This window comes from Bos javanicus, chromosome 2 (genome assembly GCF_032452875.1).
Source record: "Bos javanicus breed banteng chromosome 2, ARS-OSU_banteng_1.0, whole genome shotgun sequence".
NCBI classification, from domain to species: Eukaryota; Metazoa; Chordata; class Mammalia; order Artiodactyla; family Bovidae; genus Bos; species Bos javanicus.
This window is the reverse complement of record NC_083869.1, coordinates 53,346,725-53,371,856: the sequence shown is the minus strand read 5'-3', so window position 1 is coordinate 53,371,856 and position 25,132 is coordinate 53,346,725. Positions and strand designations below refer to the sequence as shown.

General features: G+C 36.2%; 1 protein-coding gene across 2 annotated transcripts in view; it reads left to right on the top strand.

Moving 5' to 3' along the window:
• The window catches only part of ARHGAP15 (Rho GTPase activating protein 15), a 701,521-nt gene that overhangs the window by 336,415 nt on the left and 339,974 nt on the right, over positions 1–25,132 (top strand). For both annotated transcript variants that reach the window (XM_061438774.1, XM_061438765.1), the window contains 2 exons: positions 16,786–16,884; positions 18,114–18,243. In XM_061438774.1, the coding sequence (XP_061294758.1) occupies positions 16,786–16,884; positions 18,114–18,243 (229 nt within the window). The remainder of the gene's footprint in view (positions 1–16,785; positions 16,885–18,113; positions 18,244–25,132) is intronic.

The window sequence follows — 25,132 nt, the reverse complement described above, 5'->3', positions numbered from 1 at the left end:
GCTCTTGGGACTTAAACCACATGTGCTGTATTTGCATTAATGGGAACTTGAGAAGGAGAGGCCATAACACTATTAAAATGTTTAGCTTTCTCTCTCCCATCACACAGACACATGCTAATAACTACTCCCAGACCTTGTATCATGGTGCTGCAGGATGCAACGTGGAGTGCACTCATTGTTTCGATACAAGGGACTTAAAAACAAATAGCTGCCATCTCTGCCTCTGATAGCTTGCCAGGCTTTTAACATCTTTGGTTTTTCCCTCTTCAGATCATGGTGAGCTATCTCAAATGTATTCCAAACAGCACATTACCCTCAAGTCTTTGTTTCCTCTTTTATAAAGAAACTAATGCTTTAAGGTATATTTAGAAAAGCCAGGGTTTAAGCCAAATTCCAAAGAACCACATCCTAATTCTATTTTCAAATAGCAGGAAATGACTTATCAGAACAGAATCCCCCATACAGGGTTATTGATCAGCGAAGCCTAATTGTCATAATATGTGACAAATATTCTGGAGTCTTTCTGTAGGCTTAAAAACCTAACTGTTAAATAATATTTGGAAACATTTCGAAACATCTTATAAACCAGAAGAAAGAGAGAGAAAGCTAAGAAGCAGGACTTGGGGACTGGAGTTTTCATTAGTCCCTAAACCCGGTGCCCCAGTCCAGTGTTTTTCAAATAGAATTCAAGACCTTTTAGTGGGTCTTGAAATCAATTTAGTGAGTTGGGGCTATATTTTTTAATGAAATCAATTAAAGGATGAATAGAACAGAATAAAAATATCAGGCTACATTATGTATAGTAAGAGGAAGTATTATTATTTCATGAAACTTTTGTTTCAATTCTGTGTCACACAAACATATACATATATAAGTAATATGTTTATTGGATATTTTATACAAAATAATGGGTATGTGGATAAATAGATTAAAAGAATTGTGAGTGTACCTCTAAGAAGGAGAAAAACAGAGAGAGTGAATAAAGGAAGATACCACTCATCTGCCAATGTAAAATAGATGTCTTACCATGCACTGTGGCCAAACAAGTTTTAAATCTTTGACCAGAATATACCTCCTGGGCAGTGGCTCCTTTTAACTTTGGAAATAAATTATTCCCTTAAGGTCTCCCTCATCAGCTTTCAGATATATTCACAAGCTATGGATAAATGTATAACTCAAACGTATTTAGAAAATTTGTGGATGTAACTTAGTAAGATGTAGATCTAATACAATGAACTATTCATCAATAGTAGCAAGTTGCAAGCCAGATAGACACTGGTCCAATGATGGGAAAATTTTCTTAATGTCCTGTCCCTCAGTATCCTAGAAAATGATAAATCTCACGATAGTTCACTGTGATCCACAACAATTGAGGGAGGAACTCACTATATTGATGATTCTTAGCTATAATTTATTCAGGGATGGAGACTATTTCTTAGGATTAGCAGTAATCCAGTTAATGGCAATAGAGCCATCTTGATGAAGTAGGCATCAGTTTGAGAGAGGTGTTAGGGAAAAGTTTGAGCTGATAGTATTGGAAGGAAGTGTGTCTGCTGGACAGAATACAGAATGAAACAGTAAGTAAACAGAATACATTCCAAGCTGTTAGAGTCAGAGTGTGAGTTCCAACCTGAAATAACAAGAATATTTAATAGGCCAATTGGATAATCAATGAACTCACAGAAATGGCTCATTTTGGGGTACTCATATGACCATATGCCTTGAATGCAAATACAGATTATTACTGATTACATGTCTTATAATTAAGGTAGATGAGGCAGGTGGAAGGTGGAATTAAGGAAGGGAGGCAGTCAGGATCAAGGAGATGCTCAGCAGAGCTCTAATTCCTGAAAAGGAGACTGGCAAAAAGCACTTGCACCAGCTGAGAGGATCTGGTGCACAATGTAAGCCATCAGAATAGGGAATCAGAAGCCAAGAAACAAGATAAGGGTAAAGGTATGAAACTGAGTTTCAACAAAGACAGGATATTGAGATTGGGTACATTCTAAATTGGGTTCCTGAGTGGCTCAGTGGTAAAGAATCTGCCTGCCAACGCAAGAGGCTCAGAAAACACAGATTTGATCCCTGGGTTGGGAAAATCCTCTGCAGGAGGAATTCTTGTCTGGAAAATCCCATGGACAGAGGAGCCTGGTGGGCTGCAGTCCATGGGGTCGCAAAGAGTAGGACACAACTTAGTGACTGAACACACACATGCACATTCTAAATTATCAGAGACTGAGATCATGTCAAGCCCCCCAGGAGTGAGCTCAAGGTCTAAATCCAATGCCAAGCATCACCAAAGCTTAGCATCTAAAACCAAAGGCAGAGAAACAAGCTGCTTGACCTCTGTGGAAAGAAAGGACAAAATGCCAAAAACCAACAAGTGTCTTGGAAAGTCTAGGAGACTATAGAAGAGGGAGGCACTTTACACCTTTCTGAAGAGCCTTGTCGCAAATATAGAAGACAGTGCCATGTTGACAGTTAGGAAAGTTGCAATACAGATCCATCTTTAAGAGGATGCCCCTACTCTCTGAAACTATGGTATGGTTCTACTTATATATCTACTCAGAGATCTAGTGCTATGATTCCCACTGCCTAATGTGTCAAATCAAACTTACATTTTCTAAAATTTAAGGCCTCTTGTTATCTGTATACCACAACTCTAAAGTAGTAACCTAAGTTAACTGAACCATCATTCATTCCATAACCTTTTTGAGAGCCTGTGGTGCTTGGCTCTGTGCTGGAGACACGTGGTCTTTGTCATCTTCACTTTGTGAAGTGTAGCAAGGGTAGAACAAGAAATTAGGTAATTGTAATAGTGAGGTCAGCTCCATGGTGCAGTAAGTTCAGGTTACTGGAGGGACACTTCCTTTTTTACCTTTAGAGATTGGAAGAGCCTTTCCTAAATAGGTGATGTCTGAATAGCTTCCTAAATAAAGAAGCTGCTGCTGCTAAGTCGCTTCAGTCATATCCGACTCTGTGCGACCCCGTAGATGGCAGCCCACCAGGCTCCCCCATCCCTGGGATTCTCCAGGCAAGAACACTGGAGTGGGTTGCCATTTCCAATGAATAAAGAAGAGGAGTTTGCAAAAATCCAAGAGACAGTCAATGACTCAATCAATCAAATAATAACTATAATTTAAGAGTTTAGTATGTGACAGCTACTATATTAAATTCTTTTCCTGAATTACATTTTATATACCCTACACAATGATCCTGTGAGGTACATATTAACATTTTCCACAGTTTATAGGTGAGGATATTGAAACACAAAGAATCTAAGTAACTTGCTCAAAGTTATGCAGTTAAGATGTAGAGGATTTGAAGAGAAATATTAGACAGACAGAAAGGGACATCATGAACTGCTTGATAATCCATATAAAAGAATGTGAGTTTTATCTTGAGGACAATGTGGATCAAGTCAGTGACTTTTAAATGATGGTTGACAGACATGCGTTGGATGGATCACCTGTCTGATCTTATAGGAAGATAAGGCAGGGAATAAGAATGGTTTGAATTGAAATTATACTAAGGAAGATGTCTGAAATAGAGACAGTGAGTAAGGATTCATCAGTTTATAACTCTGATTTAAAAAAAGATAACAAAGTAGGTAACATCATTCAGGAGTATGTCCCTAAGTGAGAATCATGGCTTACGAGACAATACTGACAAACACCTCCATTTAAAGAATGGGTGAAGGAAGAATAGCCCAAAAAGAGAACTTAGAAACAGATTCTTAATGTCCTTTAGAGATGCCATCTTCTATCCTGCCTCTAAGCCCTTATACACACTGCTCTGGTCACCTGTGTCATTCTCTTCCTCCACTTCTTTTACTCAATCTCAGCTGTCCTTGCAAGAACCTTCTCTATCTTCCCTGAGGATGCAAGTTTACCCTTAGAGAACCTTTGATTTGTTCCTTAAAAATTAGTGCATATGTCCCATCTTATAGCATAATTATTTTTTCTAGTTGTTTTTCCATGTTGATTTTGTCATCCTAGATTATATATATGCTTAAAACAAGGCTTATGCTAGCTCTTTTGGAATATTTTCATCATCCCTAGACTTGAATCCTGATAGATAGTCACCAGGCATCTAATGATCAATGGTTGCTACATGGCACCTAGTGTTGTATGTAATGAATAGGGTTATATAAGCCCCAATATACACAAAGTATGTGGACCTATTCTCCTGGTATAACTACTAATAGTGCTTCTTTTGCCTTCAAAATTGGCACAGTTTAGGCAAATATTTATATAGTCACTCTACTGATAAAGCAACAAATATATTTTTTAAAAATCTAGCATTTTAAAATGGTACTATTTCTAACACAAATATAGTTTTGTTCTGGAAATTAAGGCATGTTAAAGTTTTCTGCACGCAGGTATCATAAGTAATAAATGTCATTCCAAATGTCAAATGTCTCCATTACTGGCCTATTGTTCAATTGACAGATGCCATTGTCTATTATAAAGTTATGAGTAGTTTATTTTTTAAAAGTAACATCAAATGATATACATACTATTGTATTATAAAGGCATTATGCCACTAAATTATAGTTTTAGAAATGTAAAATACTTTTACAAGTTTGTTTAAAGACAACCCTTTGGAATGGGTTTTTCTCCCAAAAACAGAATTATCACTTTTGCTTGTTTTCAAGGAAAGTTTCACTATTTTCAACTTATTTAAACCTAAAATTCATGGGTAAAGAGAAATTTCTCCTCATTCATGAACTTCCTACTTATATATGTGCTTAGTTGATTGTTCTTAACGGATAATTATACCATTTCATACAGGATATCTGTCAAGATCTTGGTTATATGCAATTTGAAAATTTTCAGAAACCAAAAAGTAAGGTTTTGCTATAGTGTTAACTTTATTTCTTAAATTAGGAACTTTGTGTTCCAGACAATAAAAATTCAATAGTTTGATCCCCAAATCCTCACTGAATATTTGTTATTCTGCCAAGACCATGTAGTGTGATGTTAGACAAGGAAACAGATACCATTTTCTTGTGATCTACACATTCTCCCAGGGTAATTCTCAGTTCCCTCATTTCCCAGGTCAAAGTGGCATTAATTCTGTGAGAATAGCTCATCTGTGCCCTGGATAATCGGAGTTCCCTAGAACAGCACAGAGGCACTCTGTTTATGTCTGACAAAATAGTTATACATCACACTTCTTCAGATCATAAATACACATTTATCTTTAGCATATATCACCAAGTGAGTCATTTTGATGTAAATATTGCACCTCTTAAATATAATGATGATAATAGAGGCTGTGAATCTACAGATTTGTGCAAGTGCTCCCTTTTCAATAACTGAAAATATTTAAATCGCAGAAGTTTTAACATCCTATGAGAAGTGGCAGACAGAGTGGGACCTACCATAGTTGCAACTGTTTTTCTGAATTATGAATAAGGCAGACTCACTGGCTTCTACGTTGGTAGGTTTTTGTTGTGCTGGGACCAGCAGCCCGGAAATGACTGACTCAGAGGGGGTCCTTATCTCCTTCCCTCCTTTTAGTTATGTTATTACGTAGAAAGGGCTCCATGGCAAAGGGTTATAAACAAAGCAAGGTGAGCAATAGTCTGTACATTTTCTCATTCAGTCAAAAGCCCCATGGGAATTGTCCAGCTTTCTCAGACTGGTAAAAATGCTGTCTTTTGGAATGTACCCAATGGCAACCCACTCCAGTATTCTTGCCTCGAGAATCCCATAGACAGAGGAGCCTGGTGGCTACAGTCCATGGGGTCACAAAGAGTCGGACACGACTGAGTGACTAAGCAGCAGCAGCAAGATGATGGGGAATCGTCATTGTGATGGCATTGCCATCTCTTACTGGTTGGCATCTTTGTCTGGAAGCTATCTCAGTTGGCTGTAATTTTACTTGAAGATTAAAGCACAGATTTTTATATGTATCTTCTGTTCTCTGAATGTAAAAAATATAAAATACACCTACATTCACTTCTAACTGGCAGTCTTGTAATTCAGCAGATTTCTGTTTTTCATTGAAACCTGGAGTTGAATTGTCTTGAGCCGGAAGGCATTCAAGCTGCTGTTTTTGCTCAGCTATATTTCTCTATAAGCACCTAATTGTTTCAAAAAGTGATGTACAGTATGCAAAAACCTGAATCTAATGCAAATAAGTCTGTACAGCACTAACATTAACAGGTGTTCTCATTAATGTAAGTAGACATGGAACAACTCTTGAATGTTTTATAAACACTCATAATCATGGCCAAATATGTTACAATTGCATAAAGACACATACTTCAACATCTTTTATTCTTGTTGTGCAGTCTCAGCACTTATTAACAGAAGACATGTGTATGTAATAAACTAGGGGCAACAATACCTGTTTCTGCTTAAGTCACTGTATCTTAAATTAACTAATACTTCTAAATACAAGTATTGGTAACATAACCACTGCCCCCTGACCTCCTATAGTTTGTTTATTAATATTAATAACACTTTACTGAACATAATGGCTGCAACAGTGCAGAACCAGCAACTTTGCATCACTGAGGTTCTCTAAAGACTTGACCCATTGACCTTAGCATTAACTCTTGAAAATCTTAAACTGTGTCCAATTTCCCATATTGTCAACACTCAATTAGAAAGATCAATACATAGGGTGAGGTTCATGGATATTCTAGTATAGATTACCCCTGCAAAACACATGCTTTGGAATATAATCAAGAACATTCTATTCTAGCAATATGCATTTAAGTACAGAACCAGTCTTGGTGCTCCCTGACTCCCTCCATATTTAATCCTTTTATCTGAAGTCTAGGGCTTGTTGACTGATGGGAGAAGAGTGTCAGTGTGTTGCTCCCAATCTTCAAAATGGATTGCCTACTCTACTCTGATAAAAAGGTGTCATCAGTAGATCTCAAAATAAGCACTTACACATTGCCTGAAAGTACACAATGGTATTGTAACTTTCAAAATTTTATTAAAATTGAGGAAGAGCTAAATGCTATGGCATATCAAACAATAGGATATAATGCATTCACTGAAATGTATAAGGTTGATAAAGTTTACCTATATGCTATTTACTTAGTGCCCCTTGGTTGTGGGTTGTATGGCTACATCCTGGGTAGACAGTTACTCTTGGCTTCTAAGTGATGACAGTGTAGTGGAGGGAACAGAGAAATCAACAGGGAATTGCAATGCAGACCATTTTGCCCTGTGATGAAACAGGATTCATAGATGCATGTAGCAGGAACATCTATTTCAGAGAACCCTTTCCTGAAAAGGTGACATCTAAATTGATTTGAATAATATCATAGAGGGTTCTTCAGAAAGGAAACAACCTGCTCTGAGGGAAGAAATGAGAATTAGTATGGAACAGCTAGACAAGGAAAAATATCAGTATGGCTGGATTATAGAGATGCAGGGGAAAGTGTGGAACAGGGGCTCCAGAGCAGGTAGGTGGCAGAGCACACAGGGTCTGGCAGCCCGAATGAAAGGATTTACACTGCAGTGTAACAGCTGTGGGGAATCTCAGATTATCAGGTATAGGAATTGGTTATTTGGGACTGTAGCCCACCAGTCTTCTCTGTCCATGGGATTTTCTGCACAAGAATACTGGAATAGGTTGCCATTTTCTATTTCAAGAGAAATGGGATGATGAGATCCAAATTTCAGAGAGATCACTATGGCTACAGTATAGAACATGGATTGGAAGGGGAAACGAGATTGTAGAGAGACAAAAGCTCTTAAATCCATGTGAAAATGATGGTAGTATAGATAAATGCTAAAATTATACTTCAGTATACATGACATTTTCATTAAAATATAAACACATATATAATGTTTATCCAAGAGTCAAAAAAAAAAATTGATAGATAGGCAACCATCCAGTATGCCTTGGGAAAGGGAAATGTTGTGTTTAAGTTATACTTTTATATTTGTTAAAATCTTTACATTGGGCATTGCTTAAATAAATGCAGAAATAGTAAAAACCATTCCAATTAGGAAATGGTGGGGGCAGCAAATGCCCAAGTGACTCATTAGTCACGTGACTAAGTGAGTAATTTTGCACAGTGAACATAGATCAGGCTAGCAGCTGATGTGTGGTTGGCAGTGATTAATTGAGTGGTGGGCACCAGCAAACAGGAGCCCTGAGATGATGCGTTTATCTAGAGGCAGTTATTCCCCCAAGTTTAAAAATTAACGTTAACAGCAATAAAACTCTAAGCTGATATCTTTATACACCAACTGCTTCGATTAGTCACTTTTTCAGTCGTTTTTCATATGAGCACCACAGGCAAAACTTTTGGTGTAGCTGACTGCAAAACTATAGAAACTGCTAAACTATCTACTAATTACTTGGATAGTATTCTTTCATGAATATTGAGAAGACTGTTTGTCAGTGTTAAAATATTTTATTACAGACAAAAGAAGGAACACAAGTTTTTTTTTTTTCTTTTCTGTATTCGGGTTTGGGTATTTCATTAATAAACAGAAAGGTAGTATGGGCAAATGACTCGGTGTGAATGTTCACTGTAGAACCAGTTTTATTATGCAGAACAAATAAATCTGTATTGCAAGAATGCATGGACCAAATTATTTGGGTATCAGTGGTACAGCTCAATTTCAGTTAAAAAGCACTGTTTCTTGAAAGTTTGGCCTTAAACCTTAGATTTTGGAACACACTTAAGATCTGTTGTATATATTGCCCAACATTTGTTTACCTTCTATTATAAAAGAAATTGCTTACATGAGCAGTCTATTTTTATATGATGACACTGCTGAGGGTTCCAGTAAATGGACATGCAAATCAATCAACCCCAAACACATTGAAAACATAACCAATACACATCTGGAAACTAGTGAACACATATTTGTTAACACAGGGGCAGTTGTGGAGATGCAGGATCCATTGATAACCAGGCTTATTTAGTAGCATGTGGATTTTAGAATATTTCTCAGAGTCAGAAGAAACAGGGTAATTATAACATAAGGTTCAACATCTTTAGATATGTAGAACATTTTCCGTTGCTTAAAACAAATATTCCCTAAGAAAGTATAAAGCATTTTTCTGACTTGCAAAGTTTTTGCAGTCTATCATTTAAATTACTTAAATAAAGGGAGCTTTACTGGTCCCCAAAGCTGCGAATATAACACCCTCCATGCATATTAGTTTGATCTTCTTGACAGACCAGAAAAGTGTTTGTGTGTGCCAATTAAAACAAAAATGGATCCCTAGTGGCTTGTTCCTCACACGACTTCTGAAGACTGCTATCATTGTTTGCTGGGGCAACCCTGGATAAGGCTGCTATCCAAAGTAAACAAACTTTTCAAAACTTTCATGACAGATGGGGGTTACAAATGCATTTTAATAAGAGAGTTGCCAAAGCAACTTTTTTTTTTTATAATCAGCATATATTTACTTAACATCTAGCAACATTGGGAACACAAGGCAGATACTTTCTCACAAAATGTTTTAACAAGTAACATTTTTGGAAAGACAAATGGAAGACCTTTTACTTCTAAATGATATTTTACCCTTTGTTTTGTGTTAACTTTGCTCGACATGTTAAGAAAAATGTTAGGAGTTACTCAAACCAGACTGTAATTTGAGACAGACATACAGCTTGATAATGTAATTTCTTGAGTGGTCATAAACACCTTTGAGACCAAGTAATTTAACTATAAGTATAACCATGACAACCTCCATATCAAATGTGGAGTGTAATGCAAGATGAAAAAAAAAAAAATGCTAATCTGAGGGTTTTTTAAAAGTCATTGTTACTTCAATTTAGTTACTTCAATTTCACTATGATGTGACCAAGGTATATGTATTTCTTATGCTGTTAGAATTAAAGATACAACCAAAATTAACAAAAAATAATTTATGTTCACTTCAAATGAATTTACTATACTTGACATAATTAAATTCTATTCCTCTTAAATGGGTAATCTACCTATTTGTAGGTAGCCATATCATTTAACATTTTTCAAAACTCTTTGTATATCTGGAATACTTTAGAATGCATTTCCTATATACAGTTTCAACTTTATTAACATGGAGTAAACCTTCCTTAGGCTCATAACCAGATTTGATCCTAAGCAAAATGTGAAAGACATTTAATTCAAACATAGGATTGTTTTAGTCTTTTCTAGGATGTCAAGGAGTTTATTGGATAACCCAACTATGTTTTGGGCTTCCCTGGTTGCTCAGTGGTAAGAATGCACTTAACAGTGCAGAAGAAGCAGGTTCATCCCTGGGGTGGGAAGATCCTCTGGAGAAGGAAGACAACCAACTCTTGTATTCTTGCCTGGAGAATCCCATGGACAGAGGAGCCTGGCAGGCTACAGTCAGTGGAGTGTCAAAAGAGTTGGACACCACTGAGCACACGGGCAATGCACTTTCATAGTAGGATAGTGGCTGTCCTTGAGGGAAAAAAAGAAAGCATCTGAGTAAGAATATTGGTGGATCTTTTAAAATTGTGCTATCTTTAACATGACAGTAAAGAAGCAACTTTAGTCTAAGGTCTGTAGTCTGCATTTCACAACTGAAACCAAACCTTTATGGTCCTTTTCTCATTTGCACAGTCCTTGATGGTATACAACAGTTTGCTGAAGACTAGTGAACTAGAAACCAAGATCTTTGTAATCTCTTGATTCAATCATTTAAAATGATGCCAATTGGATAGAATGGCATTTTCATTTTCCTCATTTGCTTCATTTTCTTCATTTGCAAAATTACTTTATGATAGTGGAAGAAAGCTGCATTTGAAAAATGTTTATTATGTGCTTTGAGATCATTAAAACTGATATCACTTTGCATACCAAGTGGTAGTATTCATATCCTTAATAGACTAAAGTTCTGATACAATCAACCTTAAAGAATAACTTATCATGACCAACAGTTTATGGATAATTCCATGATGTAAATGTGTCTGCAGTAATTATTCCCTCCTCGGAAATCTTGACATGAACATTGTTCTACTCACTTTGGGACTTAGTATAAGCCATTTCTATTGTTATTTATCTCTATACTCTTATGTCCTATCGGTCTGAACAGATTGTGAGCTCTTGAGGGTGGAGCTTGTGTATCCTTAGCTTCTAACAATGTGCCATTCACTTAACAGATGTTTAATCAGGCCTTGTTGTTGATTAGGGGGATGTTCAGTGAGAAACACATCCTCTAATTCTCCTGAACTAAGGATTCTTTGGGGGATTTATTCTGCAGTAGGAAAGCTGCTACTATCAAAAAGTGGAACACACGTTACTTGTTTACTCTTGCACTTTTGATAGTCTCCCAACATTCATTTGAAGTCATCTGAAATGGAAGTAGCTGACGATATTTTACTGTATTTTGCTGATGAGTTATCTATCTATAAAGTTTTTCATCAATTATTATCATGTACATTTGGTTACTAACTAAGTTAAATTTTCTATAATATTTACTCTGTGGAGCTATGAATAGTTTTAATTTGTTTTTTCATTATCTTTAATTTTTCTAAATTCTCCACAGCAAATTTAATGCTTTATAATCATAAAAACTGTTCATGGGATTCTCAAGACAAGAATACTGAAGTGGTTCACTATTCCTTTCTCCAGTGGACCACGTTTTGTCAGAACTCTCCACCATGACCCATCTGTCTTGGGTGGCCCTACACAGCATGGCTCATAGTTTCACTGAGTTAGACAAGGCTGTGATCCATGTGATCAGATTGGTCAATTTTCTGTGATTGTGGTTTTCAGTCTGTCTGCCCTTGGATGGAGAAAGATAAGAGGTGTATGGAAGCTTCCTGATGGGAGAGACTGACAGAGGAGGAAACTGGGTCTTGTTCTGATGGGTGAGGCCATGCTCAGTAAATCTTTAATACAATTTTCTGTTGATGGGTGGGGCTGTGTTCCCTCCCTGCTATTTACCTGGGGCCAAACTATGACTTCCCTGGTCGATCAGACTGTAAAGCTCTGCCTACAATGTGGGAGACCTGGGTTCAATCCCTGGGTTGGGAAGATCTCCTGGAGAAGGAAATGGCAACCCACTCCAGTGTTCTTGCTTGGAAAACCCCAAGGGCAGAGGAGCCTGGTGGGCTACAGTCCAAGGGGTTGCAAAGAGTTGGACGTGACTGAGCGACTTCACTAAACTATGGTGGAAGTAATGAAGATAATGGGGACCTCCTTCAAAAAGTTCCTTGCAGGTACTGCTGCACTCAGTGGCCCCAACCCTGCAGCAGGCCACCATCAACCCATGCCTCTGCCAGAGACTCCTGGACATTCACGGGCAAGTCTGGGTCAGTCTCTTGTGGGGTCACTGCTCCTTTGTCCTGGGTCCTGGTGCAAACAATGTTCTGTTTGTGCCCTCCAAGAGTGTGTTTCCCCAGTCTTGTGTAAGTTCTGGTAGCTCTATGGTGGGGTTAATGGTGACCTCCTCCAAGAGGGCTTATGCCGTACTTTGGGTCTGCTGCACCCGGAGCCCCTGCCCCTACGGCAGTCCACTGCTGACCGTACCTCCTCAGGAGACACTGAAACACAGCTCTGGCTCAATCTCTGTGGGGTCTCTAGGTCCTGGTGCACACAAGGTTTGCTTGAGCCCTCTGAGCATCTCTGGCAGGTATGGGGTTTGATTCTAAATGTGATTTCACCCCTCCTACCATCTTGCTGGGGCTTCTCTTTTGCCCTTGGACATGAGATATCTCCTCAAAGTCACTCCAGCGCTGCACAGCTGCCACTCCAGCACCTACTGTCTTGCTGGGGCTTCTCTGTCCTTGGACATGGAGTATCTCCTCACAGTCGCTCCAGTGCCACACAGTCGATGCTCCAGTGCTGCAGCCATGAAATTAAAAGATGCTTGCTCCTTGGAAGGAAAGTTATGACTACCTAAACACCTTTTTAAATATTAAAGAGCAGAGATATTACTTTGCCAATGAAAGTCCATCTAGTCAAAGCTATAGTTTTTCCAGTGGTCATGTATGAATGTGAGAGTTGGATTATAAAGAAAGCTGAGAGCCGAAGAATTGATGCTTTTGAACTGTGGTGTTGGAGAAGACTCTTGAGAGTCCCTTGGACTGCAAGGAGATCCAACCAGTCCATCCTAAAGGAGATCAGTCCTGAATATTCATTGGAAGGACTGATGCTGAAGCTGAAACTCCAATACTTTGGCCACCTCATGCGAAGAACTGACTCATTTGAAAAGACCTTGATGCTGGGAAAGATTGAAGGTGGGAGAAGGGGACGACAGAGGATGAGATGGTTGGATGGCATCACCGACTCAAAGGACATGAGTTTGAGTAAACTCTGGGAGTTGGTAGTGGACAGGGAGGCCTGGAGTGCTGCAGTCCATGGGGTCACAAAGAGTCAGATATGACTGAGTGATTGAACTGAACTGAATCAGAAAAACATTAAGTTCTGAAAATATTTTGCTTTTATTCTGGTAAACCAAAGTGTGGAAATTTTTAATTATATAAATACAATCTTACGTATTAATTCTTCATTTAAATTAGCATCTAACAGGGGAAAGACTGCCAGAATGCATTGGAGCAATGCACAGAATGCACAGGAGCAATTTAATTGACAGAATTGAAAAGGGCAATATTTAAACATAAGCATTTCTCATTAAAAGTCCTTTAAGCAGTTTTAAGTTTGCATAACAATGTCCCATTTGTTAATTAGGGCTTAAAAAACATTCTTCTCTCATTGTCTTTAATCAGTGGAGTTTGGAACTGGGTTATACCTGTCTCCATCTTCAGAGGAACCATAACAAGGACACAAATGGAGCTATGTTCCTAGCCCAAGGGGAAACTATTGTTGAATTAATACCAAAGTCTTGAGGAATGTTGTCTCTTCTGCATGATGCCCAGTGGATATACTTACAAGGCTGTTTATGTATACATTCATTTACCAGAAAAAATTCAGATGGTCGCTATTTAGTGAGAAAAGTTTCAGGCAAATGTCCTGACAGGTATTTAAATACATCTATTCTTAACGCTAGAAAATTTCATTGAGATGTCTTTGGTGCCAAGATATATACCTTCAAAATACAACTTGGAAGAGATAAGGGATTTCAAGAGGCACTTGTCTAAAGTAAGCTTTAAAGTGAAGTGGAGACCAGCAGCTCTTGCCTAAACCATCTTTTCTGTAAATTCTTCCTTCATCTACCTTGTCCCAGCATCTGTCACTGAGACCATACATGATATAGAAAGAATATATTAGCCTGACTTAATATATTGTTATCAGCTCTATGTCACTCTATAGTGTCATCAGGAGAGACTCAATCAAAAGGTTTAGTCAAAACTAACATTTACTGATAGCTTTCTCTCAGGAGCATTGACAATTCGATCGTTCAAAGTGCAAATATAATTTGGCAAAGTATTTATCAGAACTACAGAGGTAATGTTAAAAAAAAAAAGTAGATTGAGAAACCTGAATTCAATGTGTTTTACCAGCCAAAGACTTTGAAACCGCTTTCCTATGAGTGACTGGAATGGAACAGAACAAAGTCAATTACTGACTGTAATTAAGAAGTGGAAGCATTCAAACTGTAGAGAGCAGTAGCAGACTTCTCCAGACTGCCTAGTAACTTGAAAGATTAGTGGGAAGACAGAGGAGAGGATGCAACTGTATCTTTCTAATAGTATGCTTTAAATGAATTGCATTCACATAGTTCTCTGGTCCAGCTTCCCCAAATGAATTCATAAATCACTGATTATGTACAAATAATGCAGTAATAAATTTGGACAAAGAAACTTTTAAGATACATTTTGCTTTTCATTGTGTTAGCAGTAAAGATTCCCTTTGCATTGCATAGCATGTACCCAAAATGCAAATGCATTGCTGAAGTACTCATATTTAATCACTATTTGAATTTACTAGGCTGAAAATTGAAACTTGTTGGCTCTTTCCTAAACCCTCAGAATATGGTAAATCTAATTATGTTTGTTTCTAGCACTTTGAAAGTGTTCCTTTTTATAATTTTGATAATAGTTTATTTATAATGGCAGAAAAATAGGTTGTACATTGCATTTGGGCTAATTCATATTTCTGTGTGTATGTTAGCAAATTGTAATATTATGTAATACATTCATAATCAAAATATTTATATTCAGATTAGGATGAAGGTAGAGGTCAAGGACATTACTAGTTTTCTTGGGTTAGTTAGAAGTGACCTTATATTTTTAGATTACTATTTCTGTGGCAACACTTTATATAAAGTAAATATTTGGAACTTTATATAAGTAAAGAACATTGCAAGGGTGTTCAGATAATTAAGGAAATATCAGCTTAACTGTCTTTTACAAGATACATAAAACAGAGGACTATTTGGAGGCTATTTTGAGCTATCCTGAATCTTACATGCAATTTTATTAAAAAAAAGAAAAAAAGTGATAGGCCCTGGTAATCTGTCAAATTCGAGTGTGGGTAATTAAGTTGCCTTTTATTTTCTAATCTTTCACATCTCTTAATTGCATGTACTTTGTATACTTCCTTTTCTGACTGTTGTAAAAAGTTGGGATCCAACTCACCCAAGAATGATTATATTGCAGCACTGAGTAATGTTGCATATCTAAATAATTTTTCCTAAATATCAGTGCAAATGAATATATCTGTATTGTGTAAACAAAGATTTCTTTAAGACTTCAGGATTGTTGTCACTAAATGTTACCATAAAAATCACTGAAACTTCAGAGTGAGCTGTTTTGGGTAATTGTCACTTTAATGATAGAATTACAGAGGCATTTTATACCTCAATTTGTGATTTTCTGAATTTGAGCCATATTTTTGCACTTACCTCCCATTTAGAGGAAGTAAGGCTGAGAAGAGGTGACTACCTCCTGATTGAGTATTTTGAAATGTCTGTCCTCTAAACCTCTGAAGCCTTGCTTGATGCGTGACAGTAGTTGGGAAATGTTCATCTTCTTGGTGAAACAAAAAAGTCAATAATACAAAGGGAAAATCTTCATGGTTCAGATTGATAGCTTAAAACAAAGAGCATGTCCACACCTTCTCTAATCAAATTCTTCTCTAGGTAATCCTTTATGTGTGAAATCAAGTTTTCTATAGGGTCTCATCCTTCTCTAACAATTCCAGGGGGAAAAAGGTTCCCTTTAATGAAAAACTTATAGTTGTACTCTAAATATTGCCAACTACTTAACAGCCCTAAGTATCTGGAACAGGAATGTTCTTCTGATACATACTATCCATGAGAGGTCCAAATATGTAAATGAACTTATATTCTAATATACTCTTTTTGTGGGGAAATTGGTCTTCATTACTTTCCTATAGATCTTTTTGATAAGAAAGTAGAAATAGCCAAATGTTACTCATTAGAATGACCTTTTAGAAAAGTCTGCATTAGGCTCTTTGGTAAATAATCTGTTTTAGTACACTCCATAAAAGGAAATCAAATATAGAGATACTATTAGATTTGAAAAAGACAAACAGGAAAGAGCCAAACGTGCAGAATGAATTCTGACACACCCGGGTGCATTTTTCTGAGATTCTGACTTAAGTGGATACTGTCTGCATTATTCCGAACTTCCTGACTTGCTTTTCCATGAGTTGGAGTAATTCAGCTTTAGACCTACTCTGAGTTAATCGTTCTATTATTGAAATGATAATGTATTTGTTATGACATGAAGAAATGGTTTGTAGAGAGGAGTTCAAAATTATCGTAGTCTCCCAGTTCCCAGAAAGACAATTACTGGAATACAAGAAAATATCTCAGTGTATTAAAGTGTGTGTTTTTTTAAGCATATATTTTTAAATGTAATAGATCATTTTATATGGTTTGCTCACCTGTTGATCTTTTTTTTTTTTTTAGATCACAACTTTATCAGGAAATGAGTTCCTTCTGCAGTCAGATATTGACTTCATCATATTGGATTGGTTCCATGCTATCAAAAATGCAATTGACAGATTGGTATGTATTTGTTTTAGCTGTTACCTTTGTTAATTAGAATGTAATCTTTTAAACCTATTGCTTAAGCATATTATACACATACATTTAAGTAGATCCTATGAATTTAGAGTTATTAAGTTATTTTAATTTAAACAGTCACTAATTCCATTTTTGGAGAAGGCAACGAAGATAGGATTTTGAAACGAAATGACATTTTATTTCTCTCTTTAAAAATACAATGCATTCATTTTTTTTTTCTGAAATAGCATAGACATTGATTTAGTGAAGGCTCTATGAAGCAAACAAGAACTTAATAACTACTAAATTTTCACATTTTCAGTTTATGCAATCTGTAATACATATTCTTGAAAATAAATATCAGTGTATTTAAGCCCATACTCACTATTATAATACTAGTAAATAATAATCCTTTGTACTGATTTTCATTGTTCTTCCAGCTAAGCAAGATTGTTCTCGTGAAAATTACATATCTAGAACTTCATGAAATTACCCTAAATCACAAGGTTAAAGTATGTTCTTAAAAGAGTCAAATAATTTAAAACTACTCATTTTATACTGTTTCTCAACCAAACATCTTATTTAGGACACTGGTGTTTGCAAAATCTTGACAAGAAAATATTCTTGAGAGCTTTTAATAAGGTATAAAAATAATAATATTTTTGTGATTTTATTGTGGTTTAATCACACACTTCCGTTGTATTACTTTGGGATCAAAACTTTAAAAAATAAAATAGCAAGTAAGTTTTTCCCACTATCATTATTGTCCCCTTATCCAGGCATACGCATGTGCACACATACACACACATGCACACGCATTTTTTATCATTATGAGCAAACTCTGGGGTAAAACTGCCTGAGCTTGAAAGTTTGAATCTGATTTTTCTAGCTGTGTGGCCTTAGGCAAATTGTTTATCTCTTTTGGCTTCAGTCGTCTTGTCTGGAAAATAAGGATAATAAAATACCTACCTCATGGGATATCTGTGATGAGTAATTGAATTAATGCATGGGGTGCTTAGGCTATGCACAGAATTTAATAAGTAATATTATATATGTATATATACATATATATCATTTATAATTTAAAAATTAAGCTTAGCATAGGGGCACTATTTCAAAATAATTATCTTATTACAAACTTCTTGTTAATCTAACATCAAAATAGATCACAGAACTATTTAGTGAATTTTTTTCTTCTATGTAAAATTGTTCCATCTATTTGTTATTTCCAGCCAAAGGATCCAAGTAGTCATTCAAGAAACCTGGAATTATTTAAAATCCAGAGATCCTCCAGTACTGAACTACTAAGTCACTATGATAGTGATACAAAAGAACAGAAACCAGAGCACAGAAAATCTTTAAGTAAGTATTTTTTTTGACTAGCTCATTTTAACTTTGTTTAAACTTAGTGCTTATGAAATGTAGATACAATGAAATGAGATTTGAACCAAACTGATGCTACTCATCGGAGAAGGCAATGGCACCCAATTCGTAGCCATTTCTTTAGCCAGGAATTCATGCATTCGAGGGCAGTCTGAGTGCTTTGCTCACATCATTGTTGGTAATGCCTTTTGAGAAAATAATTGTTCCAAGGTCATGGTCTCTGCTTACAGCAAACTTCTGAATCTAAGTAATAACCATGGCGTTCAGATTGGTGATTGATTTCAAGAGTGGGAAATGTCAAGCGTCTCCAAACCTTGGTATGCTGACTATTTGATTTTCATACATTAAAAGATATATGACTGACCTGACATAAACCAACAGGCTATGCAACTTTCCATTTGTCTCAACCACCAGAAAGATTTAGAAATGTGTAATGTGGACTAGATATCCTCCAAGGTCACATCTAGGTCTGATTTTCTAAAAAAAAAAAAAAAAAGAATTTGAAGTGAAAAGGACCAGTCTGTTCACTTATATAGTGACCTTGAGCATAACTGTTAATCTTTTTCATGCTTTTTGTTGTGGTTGTTCAGTCACTAAGTCGTGTCCAACTTTGTAACCTCATGGACTGCAGCATGCCAGGCTTTCCTGTCCTTCACTATCTCCTGGAGTTTGCTCAAACTCATGTTCATTGAGTCAGTGATGCCATTCAGCCATCTCATATTCTGTCATCCCCTTTTCCTCCTGCTTTCAATATTTCCCAGCATCAGGGTCTTTTGGTGGCCAAAGTGTTGGACCTTCAGCTTCCCAGCATCAGTCCTATGAGTGAGTATTCAGGACTGATTTCCTTTAGGATTGACTGGTTTGACCACCTTGCTTTCCAAGAGACTCTCAAGAGTCTTCTATGTTTTCACCCTGTTTCTTCCTCAATAAAGAGTTATGGAAAGGTGTTGTGCATATCTCACAGAGTTGATTTGAATCTCAACTCCCTGAAAGAACAGTAGATATCTCTGGAATCAGAGTCTCAAAAATTATAGTACTTTTCTGGGATCATCTATCTACGTACATTCAGTCTTCTGAATCACCAGTTTTTCTGCCATTTCCATGTAACTAAAGATCAGATTATATCCTGTAATTGTATCCTAGCTTTTTGAACTTAAGGAGAACTCAGTAAGAAGAGAAAGGCTGATTACAGAATATTTGCATATCTACATGCGTACATGTGTATTTGCATATCTACATGTGTACAGGGGCTTCCCTTGTAGCTCGGCTGGTAAAGAATCTGCCTGCAATGCAGGAGACCCCAGTTCCATTCCTGGATTAGGATGATCTCCTGGAGAAGGGATAAGCTACCTACTCCAGTATTCTTGGGCTTCCCTGGTGGCTCAGACAGTAAAGAATCCTCCTGCAATGCTGGAGACCTGGGTTGGATCCCTGGGTTGGGAAGATCCCTTGGAGAAGGGAATGGTTACCCACTCCAGTATTCTGGCCTGGAGAATTCCATGGACTGTATATCCATGGGGTTGCAGAAAGTCGGGCATGACTGAGCAACTTTCACTCACTCACTCATGTGTACACAAGTAAATATGCTGGATGACCATATATGTATATACATATATTTGTGTGCATCAGAGAATAATATATATATGTGTGTGTATATATATACACACACACACATACACACACACACATAAATATACATGTTCACTCCCCCACATGACAAAATAGAGGGAGGTTAGTTATATGTGATAATATATCTTCTAAATCTAAATTGTTATGAGTCTGAATCTAGAAACAGCATGATAACTTTGAGGAAGAGCACCCTTTCAAAATTGTCATTATTCAGAGAACCATGCCATAATTTCAATATCCATTGGTACATATTTGGTTAGCCAGTTGTGTTAAGTTAGAACTTAAAATTATCAATGTTAATGTCTCAGACTCTATGGTGCATTAAAATTAAATTATTTGTGGAAAATAAGCAGTGCCATTTAAAAAAATTTTCCATATGATGGTACAGTATGATATTATCTCATCTGAGGATTTCTCTTTATTTCTTGCTCATTGTCCTTCTTGACTTAATATGGGTACAGACATAAGATTTTAGAATTAGAATTCGATTGTGAGTATGTAGCTAATGTTAACTGCATAAACATTTTGTAGTAGGTATAAAAAGAGAAGGAAATGGCAACCCACTCCAGTATTCTTGTCTAGAAAATCCTGTGGGCAGAGAAGCCTGGTGGGCTGCTGTCCGTAGGGTCGCACATAGTCAGACACAACTAAAGCGACTTAGTAGCAGCAGCAACAGTAGGTATAAAATGAGGTATGAGGAAATGAGCAGTAGCTCTGGAATCTCATATATAATTGCTGGTCTGGAGCAGACTTTGACACATTTCTAAAGTCTAAACCTCAGGAGAAAATTAAGGTTTGTAAAAGTATGTATGAGAAACATTGAGGTAAATGGATTTTGTATTCAACAATAGTCACTTGAAATGTTTTCAGACTATATCAGGGAAAAAAAATGCCTACAAGTAGAACACCAATCACCTGTTTCAAACTTTTTTTAGTGGGAAAGACAATTATTTGTCTATTTTGGGCCTACATTTAGTCTTGTCTAAATACAAGGAAAGAGACATTAATTCTATTCATTTCAAAGTGTATTTAACTGTATAAGAACCTTATATTTGCTTTTTTCTTTGCAGTTAAAAAAATAATGATACCGAGAAAATATTGAGTACTTACTATCCAGGCATTGTTCTAAGCGCATGTGTTACACTGATTACTCAATCCTCCAGTAACCGAATGACATAGGTACTATTATTAACCCTATTTTATAGATAGGAAACTGAGGCACAGAAAATTAAAACAACTTGTACAAAGACAAGTTACGGAGACCAGTTTCAAACTCAAGGAAACCAATATTAGACTCAGTGCTTTTAGCAATAAAACTAGAATGAAGTGAACAAATAAAAGGTACACTTAGTTTATATCAACCTTGGACTTGGATGGAAATATTAAAAATGATATCCATATAAATCAATAAACTTAAATAGAGACCCAAAAACATATTAGCAAAAGAATTAAAACCAGATGTTGACTTTGGACTTTGAATTTACTGTTAAACTAAAAGGGTCATTTAATCTTTAACACTAGTCCTAATTTTAGAAAATGCTTCTTTTCTGTATTTTGGTAGATATTAATAGTTTTAAGCCTTTTTTAGGGCTAATCTATTTTTTGCACAGTAGGATACTGTTAATATCCATCCATTACTTTGAATTAAGTTCTTTCAGTATTTACATATTCATTTTCATTTGAAAGGCATAATGATTGACCCACCCATACAGTATCAAATTAGCTAGGCATTTGAAATAGTGATTGGCATATTTTATATCTGATGCTTTTTACAATATATTCTGAAGAAATAGGCCCTATGAAACCTCTCTGATCTTAGTTCCAGATTTGAACACCCAAACTTAGGTTTTTAAAGCATGCATTTGGTTTTACAACACCCTCTTGAGATTAAATAATTATATGAAGTTAGAGATTCACAACATCTCCTTCCTTATTAGCAGTCTAAGCACAAACTTTACTGTCAGCTTGCTGCCTTTGGCTTCCTGTGCCCTTGATGTTCCCACGAGTTTTGTCGCCAAGATTGTAGACAGATAAAGCCAGAATTACTTTTTTTAAAGGCATGTGAACATCATTAGCAGCTAACAGGTGGTCATTTCATTGTCCAGTTTCTCTGTATAACATGGGAAAAATATGTACTCTCAGTGAGTGAATTCAGAAAGTTAAGTGCTTAAATATACTCTCCTTTTAAAAATATGATTCTAACCTGCCAACACTATTAAGTACTAATCAGATATTTTAAGATATCAGTTGAGTCTAACAGACAAGAAGCCAGAACATTCAATGTGAGGGCCAAATCACTGTGGGAAATTCAGGACACCAGCATGGGATGAGAGTGGGAGCGCTGCTCTCCAGGGACGGCTGTTATGGAAAGTGGAGAATCAATCAAAGAAAATGCTAACATATTTTTCCAAGGAAAGAGAACTGTCTTCCACTGATGGCCTCAAATATAAACCCAAAAAGTCTTGGAGAGCTTTCTCAACTTTTCTGAGCTTTACTCTCTAGATCTATAAAAATGGATCTAATACTGTCCTTGCAGCATCGACTGAGAATGTGAAATTAGATATGTAAATACTTAGTTCACAACAGGCACTCAATAAGTAGGAGCTCTTATTATTATCCTCTGTGTCCCCAAGCAGATGGCACCAAAATAGGGCATGAGCCAAGGGTGGTATCTGATGAAAGATTGGAGCAGGGCACATATACTTCACATCCTCTCTCTGAGTGTAAATAAAATAGGGGAAAGGAGTCAGACCTGTATATGGGAGTTATGGCTGCAAAAATCTAAATATGAACAGCTGGTCTTTCCCCTGGCCACTCCCCAGGTGAAAATGGCAGCCAGGACATTCTTGGGAGCAACACACCAGGAACTCATACAAGGGAGCCAAGAGATACTCTTGATTCTTTTATCCCCAGAAGAGCAGGTCATTAAGAAGTCCCAGTTGATGGAAAGGATTCAGCATCTAGACATTTCACCACTGCTTTATCCATAGCTCTAGTTTACTCACTCATCGTGTATTTATTGTTTTTCATTAATAGATATACCTAAAGGCATGTAACTAAAATTCTTGGCTCCATTCATCTGTATTTCCAATTTTTAAAAATTATTTTTGCATTTAGGTTATGTGTAAGGAGTAATATGTTTCAGGTTCATCAATTGCTGAGCTATAAAATCCATATATGGGAATCTTGAATAAATTTTATGAAAAATTGATACTTAGCATTATAAATAAACACCCCCAAATGAACATAATTTAGAAGAATAAAATCAGACATAATAGAATCAAAAGGAAATGGGTTTCCTTTTAGCTGTGCTTTGATGAAAGTATCATAAAAACCAAAAGTGTTCTGGGTGAAATCCTAAAAGTATTTAGATATGAATTTCCTAATTCCACAGCTTCTTACCAATGTGTAATAAAAATGTATGTACAAGGCTTCAGGAATAAAGGTAAGAATGGAATAACTGGATTCACATATTTATACAGTCTAGAAAATTTAAATGCTTGTGAAACTTTAGTGATATCTTTGTTTAAAATTTTGCCTGCAAATAATGATCACACCAAGTTAAAACAAGTGTGATAGAGAAGGCAGTTAATTTTTGTACTAATCTAAATGATGATAATACTGGCCATCCACAACTATGAGTAGACTATGTTCTCAAAATCCAGTTTTAAACTGATTGCTTAGACCTCAACGTATTTTCAAAAGGAAATCGTATACCAGCCACAGAAGCACGCTTGAATCTTAGGCAATCATTTCAAATGCTGCTTTTAGTAAACAATTCATTCTGAATTTGTTGCACCTCTGGCCCTAGAAGATCTGCCTTCCAAGTAGCTTTGCTTTCCATCTGATTTCCTTTTTCCTCCTCCCACACCCTTGCACCAGCTCCACCAATACAATTAGGATTCTCAGAATGACTTTGGCCAGGAGGTTCCTGGACCCTGAAAATCCCCAGTGATGGTAGGGAGGGAATACAAGAAATAGTGAGAAAATGAGAAGAAGGAGGACTGGAGAGGAAGTTTTTGCAGCATGGGCGGGGGAACTGAATCCTCAGCTGTTCTATGTAAGAAATATGTATAATGACAGATTAGTCTGGCATTGTCCCGAATTCTAACATTTCTGGAATCTGGGTGGTATCTATAAAAGTGATCATGGTGCTATCGTTTTCTATATGTCCAAAAGTTTCACAATTAAAAACTGGAGCATACACACATGGACAATTATTACTCATGTTCAAAATTCAATAAAAAAATACATATTTTCAAATTGCAGTTTTAAAATTTTAAAAGAAGGATCAAATTTTCTTTATATGAGTTACATTAAGACCTCTTTAAATATAAAACATTAAGTCACTGTTTTCCTCCTTTATCTCCAAAAGCCAGTATATGTTCTCTTATGACTATTGTGACCTTTCTGATAACTATATAATTAAGAAAAGTTATTAAAATGTTTATTATTATCCAAAATGGAAAAGTCATACTAGTTTCTTGGATAGATATGTAATTAGCAATTGTTTGAAACATATTGTGAGGGCTGTTATGGAGACTCATATAAATACATATTTTAAAGTTTCTTCTTATTAAGAATTTTGTATGAAACAGCCTAATCTTGCCAATGCATGAAAGTAATAAGATGAATAAGCCATCTGCCAAGAAAATGAAAACAATATTAAAATTGCACAAATAAATTATATCTATCTTTGAAAAAAGAGAAACTCTTACCTGGACACAACAAAAAATCATAATAGTTGTGTAGAATATTATGGGTTATTGTGTTTTAGTGAGTTTCAGATTCAAGTAAGATGGTCAATTATCTGATTCTTTTTTTCCCACTAAAATCAATATTGGTACCCTGGCACCAGTTTCATTCAATATCCAGCTGAGAAAAATAAACTATTGAACTAAAGTGTGAAAATAAAAATAATTTTGTTTTACTATAGTTATAAGACAGATAATTCTGAGAAACAGTGAGTGTCAATTCTCTTCTTGATTATTTTTTACAGGTTAAGGGAGTTCTTTATTTCAACATATTCCAATTTGGTGAAGAAAAAAATAAAAAGTTTTAAAAGGGCATTTACAGTGCCAAAGCTGGAATATTATGAGAAAAAAATAACCCAGTAAAGATTAGATGCACACTTGATAATCAGGCATCTGAATTACTTTGTCAAAACAGTATTATTCATGAAGGTTCCAGGGCTTCACCAAGGCACTGTGTGACCACAGCAATTGTTCTGACATGTGTT